The following is a 12,156-nucleotide window of genomic DNA, read 5'->3' as shown; positions in this document are numbered from 1 at the left end:
GGGGCTACACTGAGCCCAGCACAGGGGTGTGAAATAGAATTTATTGTGGCTCTGATTATGTACACGTGAGATGTGCCTGGCCGGACTGGCCGGGCTGGCATGGTTTGTACAATAAATACATCCACGGGGCCCGCTCTCCGCGGCTGCAAGCGCCCACACCCGCCGTTCAGTCCAGCTTCCGGGTTCCCAGCTTCATGGGGCCCTTGGCCGCCTTCTTCTCTGCGCGTTTGGCCTCCATCTCCCGCCGACGCTCCTCCCGCTTCTTCCGGGCCAGCTCGGCCTTCCCTTGCCCTGGGAGCAGGAGAAGGTGGGCTGAGGGCTTCAGGAGCACAGGGGGCTCGGCTGCCCAGCCTGCACCTGCCCCAAGGTCAACAGCCGAAGCCCATCAGCCCTTCAAGGGGAAGCACTTACGGCTCTCTGTCTCCAGGCCCTCCCAGTTGTCATCACCCCATGAATCAGGTTTCAGCTGAAAGGGAAGTGGGGCTGGAGTGGGGGTGCACTCCCAGCTGAGGCCCACCCCATTCTGTACCCTTGCCCAGACGGGTGCCACGTACCTGGGCGCCAGCTTCCCGTCGTGCGGACACAGCAGCAAAGGGATCACCTTTGTCACTGGGCTCCGGGCCACCCCAGTTATACTCGCTGGCCAGCCTTGTGCCTTCAGGGGGCGGCTCTGGGGGACTTGGCTCCTGCCAGCCCTGTTCCCATGAGCCCTCGGCTTCCCAGCTGCTCCAGTCTGACTCAGGGGATTTGGCGTCCAGGTTGCTGGTCTGCAGAAGGTAGGGAGGTAGTGCCCGATGGGGTGGGGGAGACCTGGCCCCATCCGCCATAGGAACACCCGTGTCCCACCCTGCTTACCTGCCCAGCACGGCTAGCCTGGCCCCCAGTACTCCAGTCTTCCTGCTGGGCCAACACAGATTCGGCCTCCTGCTGCAGTGTGGGAAGGAGAGGATGGCCATAGGCACTCCAGCGCCCACCCAAAGGGCAAGGAAGCCTGCCAGCCCCTTCCCAGCCACGGGCTCCACCCCTTCTTCTTTTGCATTCCATCTCATTTGCTCCTCAAGTCTTGTTTCCCATCTCTAGGGTGGATGTGCCTTCACTCCTCTGAGGCTGGGGAATAAGATCTCGCTGTTCCACACCCCTCCCCGCAGCCCCAGGCCAGAGACTGCTCTCAGCAGGTGGAGAAATCGGGCCCAGAGGTCTGCCCCCATGCCCTTCAGGGTAGCCCTCCTCCATCCTCAGCCCACTCCCCCACCCCCCGTAGGCCTGGGAATGGCCTCTCCTTGCTGACCAATGGAGCTAGTGAGGGAAGGATGGGGAGAAGAGAGTGAGAAAGACCACTGGGCTGTCCCCAAAACCGCCCACCGGGACTTCCATTTCCAGCCCTGCTCCCAGGGGCCTTTGGAGTTTAGTGGGTGTCAACTGCCAGCTCTTACCCACAAGGGCCACTCCATGACACCTCCTCACTAGGGATGCCGTGCAGATGAGGACAGGCGTGACTCCAGCCAAGGCCACTTGAGCTCCTTGAAGGCAGCTGATAACCTTTGAGCTGGAGTCACCTGGGGAGACCCCCTGAGCCCCACTCACCTCCAGGCTGCCCCAGTCTTCATCGTCCCATCTGTCGGCAGCACTGCTGTCCTCCGCCGTGTCTGTGCCCTCCTCTTGCGTCTCCCAGTGGCCTGGGGTTGTGGGTGTGGCGGGGACAAGGGTGGGGGCTGGGGCAGGAAGTCCTGAGGAGCAGAGGCTCACTGAGCTCCCATATACTGGGACCCAGGAAGGTCTCAAAACAGGGAGAGGTTGCTGAGGTAGGAGGAAGGTGTAGGGAGAAGCTCGTGAGGGGACTAAACCCTGCCCTGTCCCCCATGTCCCCACCACCACCCCAGGGGAGGCCAGACGGGAAGAGATCCTGGGTGCCAGCACCCCCGAGCCCTCTCAGTCACTGACGCAGCCACTGTGGGACACTCACCCTCGGGCGTGGGTCTCTGGGGGACGTTGGTCTCGGCTGGGGTGGCTGTTGGGTGTGCACGGATCAGCTTGGAGGTGAGCGAGGAGACTCCTGTCACAGCCCAGCCTGCCCAGCTGGCTGCGGCTCCTCCCATTCCGGGGCTGGAGGCTGCGTGGACATCCTTCTCTGGGCAGCGACAGGAGAGAGAGACAGGGACAGTCACGCCAGGCTCTCATGGGGAAGATGACAAGAAGGCAGTAACTAACACAGAGCAACTTCTAGTGGCCCCCCTTCTCCAGGCCTGTGCTCCCCCATCGGTGAGATGGGGATGGTGAGGAGCAATGGTGTCCGGTCTGCTCCCTGGGTTCTTCTAGCTTCCAGATACTCCAGTGAGGTGGAAGGGGGCCATGACAGGTGACGGTCAAAGATGTGGTGGGAGGAAGAGGGAACATGAGTGTGGGCCACTCACCCACTTCAGCCAGCTGGGTGGGGTCCTCTGACACAGACTCCAGTTTGGACAGGAAGCTTCGAATGGCCTTGAAGGCCTGTGGGGTAGTAAGGGGCAGAGCTGGGGCCTCCAGGGTTCCCGTGAGCCCACCGGGCCAGCCAGGGCCCAGCTATCCCCCAGAGCCCCAGCTCCAGAGCCCGGGCCCAGCTGTGCCTCACCTGGTCTCGCACCGATTTCTCGGGATCCACGGTGAGGCCACAGAGCACAGGCAGGATCTTGTGGGCACAGTCGTTCATCGAGTAGAGGTTGTGGGTGGCAGCAAAGCCCAGGACACCCGCCACCCGGGAAGGTGCAAATGGATCCTTAGTGGCCCGGCTGAAGGCGGAGGTGAGGACCCTGTGTCTGGTCTGGGGAGGGGCAGGGGAGAGGGCTCCTGAGTGCAGGGTCAGTAATGGGACCCACTGCCAGACCTGCTTCCCAGAGCACAGTGCCCCCCCCCCCCGCCTGAGTCTGAAAAATGTGAGCTAATCCCTAACAAATGAGGAGACTTTTTTAATTTAAAACTCAATCTTGGCTTCTCCTCCCACAGCAGTGGGTTCCTGCTGCCAGGACAGCGGGGGCTGGAGCAGCAGCTGCCCTGGGGCTGAGGCCTGCACCGCTGACATCATTCATTCATTCATTCATTCATTCATTCATTCATTCATTCATTCATTCATTCCTGCTAACTGTCCGGGCACTGCAGGCGTCTGCATTTGCAAACGCTGGCTGAGGGAAGGCACACGGGCCACGGGGCCAAGCGAGTCTGGGTTCGGTTCCCAGATCCATCACCATCTGCCCCTCAGACATTAGGGCTGCACAAGGAGGCCTGGCCCTAGAGGCCGCTGTGGTCCTCAGGCAGTGACAGAAGTCTCAGTTTGTGGGCAGGGCACTCACGCTGGCACTGAGGTAGGAGCCGATTTTGCCCAGGCAGACGGTAGTGTTGCAGCGAATGGGGCCCTGTTCATCCTTGGCCTGCAGCCGTGCGAAGTGCTTCATCAGCTCCACGTTGAGGTTGGCCTCGTTCAGCTTCGGGGCCAGGAGCAGCATGGACTGCAGGGTGGGGGAGTGTGGAAATTGGGGGCCATAGCCAGCAAAGGGCCACGTGTAGGAGCAGCCTCCTGGGAGGGTGTGGAGGCCAACAGTGACCCTGGGCTCTGACAGGACCCGCCAAGGCCCCCCCAGACCTACCTCCCAACCTGGTCGTGGTCCCTACCCAGAACGCTGAGGAAGGAGACACTTCTCTGTCCCCTTCACCGCAAAACCTCCGTGTTTGTTCACACTCCTGTCTCCCGTCTCTCCGTCTGCTCTCTCTTGCGTGCACTTGACTCAGACTTCCACAGAAACACCCCCACCACACTCTACCAACTGGCTCGAGAGGAGGTCACCAGGGACCTCCGTGTTGCTAAATCCAGTGGCCAAGTCTCCATCCAAACCAAATTTGACCCCTCAGCAGCTGTGACACCCCCAAGTTCTCCTTCCTCCTTGAGACTTCCATCTCTGGTCCTCCAGGAGCCCGCCCTCTCCTGGTTCTCCCCTGACCTCGATGGCTGCTCCTTCTCAGTCTCCTGTGGCTGAGATCCTACTGTTCAGACCCCCAGAGCTGCTCCCCAGGCCCCTTCTCTTGTACACCTCACCCCCAGTGATCTCACCCACTTTGTGGCTTTGACTGCTCTTATTAGGACAATGCCAATGCCGAGCACCTCGGGCCCAGGCTTCTGCCTTAAACTTCACACACGTATTATTACCAGTGGCCAAACAGACACATGCACCTGCCTGATAGACATGGCCAAGAGCAGACCGACCTCTGCCCGCAAACCTGCAGCTCCCACGCTTCTTGGTAAATGGCAACTTCACCTTCCGGTCGCCCAGAGGCCACCGGAGGCCAGAAACCATACTTGGCTCCACAGCCACCCATCGGCACATACCGTCTGCCCCACCTTTGGAACGTGGCCCCTTCTGACCACCTGCTACTACCATTCAGATCGGAGCCACCACGACCTCTCGGACTCCACCTCTCTCCCCCATGCCCCTTCGGCCACGCTAACCCTCCTGTGGCTACTTCTCCACTCCAGGCACATGCTGGCATCAAGATCTCTGCACACGCTCCTTCTCCAGGGAACACATTTCTTCTCGATCCCATCTCCCCGTAGCCCGATCCCTTGCCTCCTTTCCTTCAATGATACCTCCTTAGCAAAGTCTTCCCTCACGGCTGTTGTTAAAACTGCAAACCCTTCTCTTCATGCTCTGTGACTTTTTTTTTTTTTTTAAGATTTTATTTAATTATTTGACAGAGAGAGAGACAGCCAGCGAGAGAGGGAACACAAGCAGGGGGAGTGGGAGAGGAAGAAGAAGGCTCATAGCAGAGGAGCCTGATGTGGGGCTCGATCCCATAACGCCGGGATCATGCCCTGAGCCGAAGGCAGAGGCTTAACCGCTGTGCCACCCAGGCGCCCCCACACTCTGTGACTTTCTAACATAACTTTTTTTTTTTTAAGATTTTATTTATTTTAGAAAGAGAGTGGACGCGCGTGCGCATGAGCAGGGGGGAGGAGCAGAGGGAGAGGGAGAAGCACACTCCATGCGGGGCTCGATCTCAGGACTCTGAGATCATGCATGACCTGAGCCGAAATCAGGAGTCAGTCAAGCTACTGAGCCACCCAGGCACTCCCTAACATATCTGTTCTAATTGTGTTTACTGTCTGGCAAGCCCACTCCCCATCACCTCAAAAAGCAGTTCCATGAGACACCCTGCACCCCAGCATGGGCCACAGGGCTGGGCACAGAGAGCGCCTCAGCCAGGGTCTGCTGCACGGAGGACCACAGGCCAGGCCCATCCTGCTCCCCCACCAGCTGCTGAGCTGCACCCAGAGTCTGGACCTACGTGCAGGACGGCGCCTGCCCCTCCCTTAACCCGCTCAGACGCACAGGCCCAAACCAAGGTCTCTGAGTTGTCATGTGAGCCCCTCCGGGCCTTGGAAACCCCGGGCACACCTACCTTGACTGTCTGCTCTCGGATGGCAGGGTTGGTGTCCAGGAAGCCGTGCACCACGTGGGGGAAGATCTGTGTGTTGACCGTCGGCTCGTCCAGGTACTGGATAAACTGCTCCATCTGCGGCCCGGTCGGAGTGAAAACACAGTCGGCCCCTCCTTGCCTGACCATGGCCACCGGCCCATTTCGTGGCTTGGTTAACCCCCTACACAGGCACTGGCCAGCCAGGTGGTTCTCCTGAGCCCTCCACCTCGCATCTGGCCTTTCTCTGGTCTTAGGACCATGTGGAGTGAGGAGGAGAGGCCAGGAGGGTGCTGGGAAGAACCAAGGACTGGGAGCTGGAGGGTCTGGCCTCTGGTCCTGCACCACATGCCTTCTGAGAGCCTCCACTGCCTCTTCTGTAAAAGGGATTATGACCTCCCTCCCATCCCCCACCCACCAAAAATGGCAGTTGGGGAGGGAATGATACCTTGGAGCCGCTAGGAATTCCTGGCTCCTAAGAGGGCCCCACCCTCGATCCCACAGATCATGTCTGATGCTCCCAACTGCCCTGGCGTTGGCAGGAGAGACACTATCCCCACTCTAAATGGCTCAAGTGACCAAGCCAAGAGACTGGGTTGCAGGGAGAAGGCCTACAGTCTGGGTAGGCTGCGCCTTCCCAAAGCTGCCAATGAGCCCCGTGATGGCCTCGATTTCCTAAGAGCCTGGCCTTACCAGTCCCTCGCCTGTGTGTGTTTGGGGGAAAGTTCCAGGGTGCCAGGGCAGGGGCTCCAGCCACCTGCCTGGGGCTGGAGGTGAGGCAGGGGTCTCCCCAGCGGCCCAGGTGGGGTCCGGGCGGGGTAGAGGGGGCAGGGTCTAACCACAGCCCCACCTGCTGCAGGAGACGGATGCGCATGGCCCGGTCGGTGGATGAGAACATCTTGACCACAACCGGGATGATCTTCTGCTGATATTCCTCAGCGCTGAGAAACTTGCCCACCTTCAGGAAAGAGCAGGAAGAGGGGGCTCAGCTACATCCCCAGAAGTGGGGTGACTTTAATGGGCTCCTTTTCTTTCCTTGGGCTCCCTGCTCATTTCCCAGGGTGGGGAGGGGAGGAGGGTGGAGGGAGTCAGGCACTTGTCCGGCAGCCCCTCCGCCCATACTCCATCTCAGGCAGCCCTGCCCTTCACCTTTCTGGGTCAAGGCAGCCTCACAGGGGGCTGAGGAAAGGTCTGTGCCCCTCCGTGTAATCAGGCACCAATCCACTACACGGACACACACGCACACACAATTCTAGCCATAATTCTAAAATTTCTGGAGCTTCCCAGCCATACAGGATTTGCTCGCTATCTTCCCCCTTCAGGGAAAAGTGTTCTCCCAGGGTGGACAGAGTGGGGAATGGCACGTGCCCAGGTAAGGGTGGGCTGGGGTCTGAGGAAGGCGGGGAGGATCCAGCCCCTAGAAGTCAAAAGAACAGAGTGCCAAGTGGTCAGGAGGGACGATGGAAAGTGGGGTGGTGAGCAGGTGATCTCCTGGGCCTCGGAAACCAGGGTGCACAAGTCAGACCAAGGGTGCTGTCTGGGGGAAAGGCAAGAAGTTCTATAGGCTCTGAAGTAAGGGGGCTTCGGAAAAAGAATTTTAGAGGCACAGGGTTTCTTCTCCCCAAGGACAAGAAGTCCCCACAGCCTCGCTGACAGCTGATCGGGTGGCCCTGGATCGCTGAAGCAAGGGGATGTCAGCAGCACACGCGCACGTGTGTGTGTGTGAGAGAGAGAGAGAGATGGGTCTGCCCTCACCAGGCTGTCCCTCCCCCAGAGCCTTCTCTTTTGCCATTCGGACCCACCCAGCCAGAGTCTGGGTCCCACAGCCCCCACCCACCTTGAAGAGGGGTGTGAGCACGACGGCTCCTGCGTTGCCAAACTCGAAGGCGGTCAGCAGCTGGGGCAGCACCTTGTGCCGGCAGAAATCCTCAGGGAAAGAGTCTAGGCTCTTGCTCAGCTCTTGGAAGAACTTCTGCTTCTCCGCCGGCTCTTTGATCTGGGGGAGCAAGGACAGGACACAGGTAGGAGATCAGCCTAGTCATGCCACTCCTCAGCTATGGGCAAGGACAGGGGGTCCCCCGTCACCTGAAAGAGAACCGAAGCTTATGGGCTCTGGAGCCCAACAGGGCTGGGTTCAAATCCCAACTCCCCCTGTCAGTAGCCATGTGACCTGGGATAAGTCCTCCATCTGTGAAATGGGACAGTAACTACACCACCTCACAGAGCTGCTGTGTGCAGGAGAGCTGCCGGCTCAGCGCCTCACGCGGCGGCGGCCTCGCCAGTCGGTGATCGTCACTCCCACCACCGCACTGACCTGTTGCCGGAAAGCAGCCGCTTGGGGCATCAGGCCCTTTGTCAGCCTTGCCTCTACTCCTCACGATAACCCGAAGTGTGAGTACCATTAACCCCAGGGCACAGATGAGGAAACTAAGGCTCAGAGAGGGGACGGGGGCTCAGTCCATCCCCCTGGCCCTGGCTGGGTTGGCGTTCGTGGCAAGCTTTGGGGAAGGCAGGGATGACGCGCAGCTGACCCCCAGACCGGGTCCTCCCACTGAATCCAGACAGGCCAGGCTGTCAACTCAATGATCCCCCCAACCTCCCTGAGGCTGTCATCCCCACAACTCCCATTTCCTGAGGCCAGCCTACAGGCCAGCCAGAGTAATATACTAAAACCTTTATGCGGGTTAAGTAATCCCCGCACAACTTTATGAGACAGGTGCCAACATAATCCACATTTAATCCACCAAGGAAGCTGAGGCACAGAGAGGGCAAGGAATCGGCCCACAGTCACACAGCTAGAAAGCAGTCAGGGAAAAGTGTGCCTCAGTGGTCTGGCAGCTCCACTGTGCTGCACCCCGTGAAGAGGTGCCCATCCCCTCGTGTACACGCAAGGAGGCTGAGGCTCAAGGTCACCAGCCAGGAGTGACTGCGCAGGGCTTGTGACCCAGTGCTGTATGCTTCCGAAGTTCCTGTGCTCACTACTGTACCCTCATTCCCCAAGCTGCTGCCTGGCCCAGAAAAGCTGACCTCTGGCTGGGGACGAGCACCTGCCTGGCACCCGAGCAGCTCAGTCGGGTGGGAGGCACGCTTTGTGCTCTGATGGCAGGGCTCGTGGGACGCCGAGGCCCAGAGAAAGGCCCAACCACACTCCAGGCTGCCTAGCTGGGCTCTCTCCACTGGTCTGCCCCATGACGGGAAGAGGGGCCCCTAGGCGCTGCCCTCCACATTCTCCTTGAGACTGGCCAGAAACAACCCATCTCCTAGGGAGCACATCTTAAGCAGGGCAGCCTCGCAGAGTCAGCCATGTGAGGAGAACTCCACGTAACAACGTTCCTGCGGCCCCCACGCTGCCCGGGAGGCATGGGGCTCAGCGTTTCCAGCGCTTCTGCCTCAAGACGCAGCTCAGGTCCCCTGTGCTCTGAAGAGTCCATGGGCCCTGTTCCATCAAGGTCTGTGCAAGTGTCTGTCCCTCCTCCCCAACTCCAGATTCTCAGTCACCTTTCTGTGTGCCCCACACACGGCCGGGTCAGAGCAGGTATCCGGGGCTGAGCCTTCCTCCTTCATTCCCTACAACAACCTATGGGCCAGCAGAGACTATTATTATCCCCATCATACAGATATGGAAACTGAAGTTCAAGGAGATTAAGCCAAGGATCCCTTCCTCACATCTTTCCATTGGCTGCTCCCCCGGCCTGGAACATTCTTCCCCAAGTACCATCCCCATGGCTCCCACCTTCCCACTCTTCCGCTCAAATGTCAGCCCTGAGAGAGCCTTTCCCTGAGCACCCTGACCCACTCTTTTCCTTCCTGGTACTTATCCCTGTCCCGGGGAGTTCAGATTTCCTTTTATGTATCTTCCGTCCCTCTCTGCCTGGGAGAGTCCCCGTGGGAGGGTACCTGGTCCATTTACTCCCTACTCGATCCTTAAGGGCAGGGATCTGAGTCTGACTCTCCCTCCCACCCTGCTGCCCACCACACATAGCGACACTGGGCATGGCACACATCAGGGTCAGGGCCAGTATGTACGGTGGAGTCAGTGGGGTGCCAGGAGCAGTCACTGAGAACCTACTGTGCGCCGGACGCTCTACTGTGCACTTCGAACTCACTGACTCCTCACCGAGCTCCTCTGAAGGAGGTACTCTTATTAGTAACAAGTGTCAGACAGGTCACACAGTAAGAGCTGGAGCCAGGGTTCAGGCCCGGAGAGTCTGGCTCCATAGTCCATGCTTGTCTCCCAGGGTCTAATTATGAGGGAGCCCACAAAGTGGGGAGGGCGGGCCAGGGTGAAGAACACAGGACCAAAGGCCGGGGTGGGCTGGGGGGCTCACCTGAATCTCTTCCAAAAAGAGGTTGGTCTCCACAAAGCGGTTGTTCATGAAGCCACCGGGCGCCCGGCAGTTCTGCAGGAAGCGGGCGGGATTGGGACGCACCTTGGGGTTGGCGCCAACTAGCTCGCAGTAATGGGGCACCAGCGATTTGGGGATCTGTGGGAGAAGGCTCAGTGTCAGGGCAGGGCAGGGCTGGCTGGCTGGCAGAGAGGAGCTGGGATTGGGGCAGACACTCACCTTCCCCGGGTTGCGCAGGGCAGCCGCCCGAGGTAGGGGTCCATTGAAGACTTCCCAGATGAGGCAGCCCAGGCGCCACATGTCAGCTGACCTGAGGCAGGGTAGTGACCAGAGCTGTTCGAGGTCCTGCCACCTGCTAGCACAGGCCTCCAACCTGCCTTGGGCACCAGAACCTCACTACATGGCAGACCCTGAGCTATGTCCCTCAGCTGATTCTGCCATCAGCCCTGAGAAGCAGGGTTCATTAGTCCCATTGAACAGATAAAGAAAGTAAGGCTCAGAGAAGCAACAACGTCCACCCAGGTCACACATCTTTCAAACTCAGAACCACCAAAACACACGCAAAGCCCGTGTTTATTCTGCCCCACCTCCCGGAGGACTCCGGTTCCCTCCCCAGCTGGGCAGCAGGGGACAGGGGGACTGCCAGCTAGCTGCGGGGTCCCGAGGCTGCAGGAGCTTCCAGAATAGGGCAGGCTGGGGCATGCCGCCCCCAGTCACCCACCATTTCTCTCTGGCTGCTCTGCCACTGCCATCAGCCAACTCCGGGGGGTCATACTGCTCAAGTTCGGGGACCCCCTTCCGGGGGGGTCCCCCGCCATTGCCCTGGGACGAATACATGTAGTCCAGGCCCCCCAGCTTCCACTCGCCAGCGCGGTCCACGAACACAGCGGCCATGCAGACGTTGTTGTGGATGAGGCTGCAGTCATTGACCAGGAAGCTGAGGGCTTTCTGGGGGCGGAAGGAGCCATCACACTCCAGCAACTGAAGTCCCCCACCCTGCTCTCGTCACCACTGCCCCCCACCTCACCACAATCTGGTGCAGCCCCCAGGACAGCTCCAGCTCCTTCAGGCCACCGGCCTCGGCTCGCTCCTTGAGATACATTTTCAGTGGGGTCACTGCCTCTGTCACTACATGGAGGCATTTGTCTGTCTGAAGAAGGGGACATGGCGGGAGAGGAAGGGTAGATGAGAGGCGCAGGGAGACAGGTGGAGAAGGGGGAATCAAATCTGGGGGTGCTGAGGCAGAAGGGGTGGAAGCTTAGGGCCAGGAAGCCAGAAGACCTCACTGGGAGACTGGGAGAAATCGAGGGGCAGAGATGGGGCAGCCTGGGCAGCAGGTACCTCCAGCCCATCGATGTAGGCCAGAATGTTGGGGTGCCGGAGAGTTTTGAGGCGCTTGAAGGCAGCTTTGGCCACTTGGGTCTGTTCGTCGGCACCGGGCTTCACATCATACACGAAGATGGACACCGGACTGCCTGTGGCCTGGGGGGAGGGCAGAGGGCCCTGAGGGATGTGGGCTGGGCCACAGGCGACCACTCCAGCTCCGAGATGGTCCCCAGAGCTGACAAGTGCGGGGAGGAGAGGGCTACCTCCGGTCTCTCCCCAGGTCAGCCCTCGGACACTGAGCCGGGCCCACGTGACCCCGGTTCCGTCCGCCTGTCGTCCCTCGGTCCTTCCGCCCGCCACGTCTGCACTGCCCGGCCCCCTCCCCCGGCCCGTTGCCCCGGAGGCTCCGCGGCCACGTCAGGCGGGGCGCGACGCGGCGGGGCCGGCGGCGCTGACTAGGCGAGGCCGAGGTCGGCCGCGGCCTGCGGAGCGGGGCCGCGCTCACCTTCTTGCGGCCGCGGTGCAGGACCCAGGGCCCGGGCGGGCCGCCCTCGGGGGTGTCCGGGCTGAGCTCGAACGGGAAGTCCCGGACAGGGTCCCGGGCAAAGAACCACATCGTCGCCGCCGCGGCCGCCGCAGGCTGGAGCGCCTCTGCTCCGGGTCCTCGGGCCGCCGAGCCGGGCGGGGCGGGGCGGGGGCGGGGCCTGAGTCGGTGGGCGGAGCAGACGAGGGGCGGGGTGTGGGCGGGGTCGGTGGGCGGGGCCGCGGGCAAGGGACCAACTCTACGCAGCGGGAGCCAAGCACTTGCTGGCCAGGCGCCACCAGTTACCAGGTGTGTGGCCCTGGCAGGTCACCCAAACTCTCTGCGCCTCTGTGTCCTTATATCTAAAATGTGGGTGGTAGCAGAGTCCACCTCCCTGCGTTATTATGGGAATGAGAACTTGAGAAGGGACCGGGGATGGAGAAACCGAGGCATGGAGGAGGAGAGATAGGGAGACGGAAGAGGAAGTCATAGACAGACGTGAAGGGGTGAAGGAGAAGTGGG

The 12,156-nt window shown here is 60.4% G+C and overlaps 1 protein-coding gene across 5 annotated transcripts; it reads right to left on the bottom strand.

The window, feature by feature from the left end:
• Nucleotides 1-27: 27 nt before the first annotated feature.
• On the bottom strand, nucleotides 28-11,797 carry SCYL1 (SCY1 like pseudokinase 1). 5 transcript variants are annotated; one of them, XM_045775483.2, is made up of 18 exons: nucleotides 11,617-11,797; nucleotides 11,127-11,267; nucleotides 10,813-10,935; nucleotides 10,507-10,733; nucleotides 10,005-10,095; nucleotides 9,768-9,923; nucleotides 7,277-7,435; nucleotides 6,290-6,397; nucleotides 5,425-5,538; nucleotides 3,324-3,479; nucleotides 2,609-2,797; nucleotides 2,412-2,487; nucleotides 1,964-2,128; nucleotides 1,585-1,727; nucleotides 856-927; nucleotides 555-767; nucleotides 412-466; nucleotides 28-291 (listed from the first exon to the last, which is right to left on the bottom strand). In XM_045775483.2, exons 1-18 carry the CDS (start codon nucleotides 11,725-11,727, stop codon nucleotides 167-169), a joined length of 2,424 nt encoding a protein of 807 aa, XP_045631439.2. In that variant the 5' UTR covers nucleotides 11,728-11,797; the 3' UTR covers nucleotides 28-166. The 5 variants fall into 5 exon arrangements, with proteins under 5 accessions (XP_045631439.2, XP_087711157.1, XP_045631440.2 ...); XM_087855031.1 differs by having other exon boundaries at nucleotides 856-924; XM_045775484.2 differs by having other exon boundaries at nucleotides 1,585-1,676.
• Nucleotides 11,798-12,156: the final 359 nt, after the last annotated feature.

The sequence above is a fragment of the Ursus americanus genome, chromosome 24 (assembly GCF_024610735.1).
Source record: "Ursus americanus isolate L20-20 chromosome 24, mUrsAme1.1.p, whole genome shotgun sequence".
Lineage (NCBI taxonomy): Eukaryota > Metazoa > Chordata > Mammalia > Carnivora > Ursidae > Ursus > Ursus americanus.
The sequence above is the reverse complement of the archived record's forward strand: the minus strand, read 5'-3'. Positions and strand labels throughout refer to the sequence as shown.

Coding starts and splice junctions, on each gene's coding strand:
- SCYL1 (XM_045775483.2), bottom strand. CDS start 11,727: ATGTGGTTCTTTGCCCGGGACCCTGTCCGGGACTTCCCGTTCGAGCTC. Junction 10,936..11,126: donor CCTACATCGATGGGCTGGAG/GTACCTGCTGCC, acceptor CCCCTTCTTCAG/ACAGACAAATGCCTCCATGT. Junction 1,728..1,963: donor CCAGAGACCCACGCCCGAGG/GTGAGTGTCCCA, acceptor TCTGCTCCTCAG/GACTTCCTGCCCCAGCCCCC.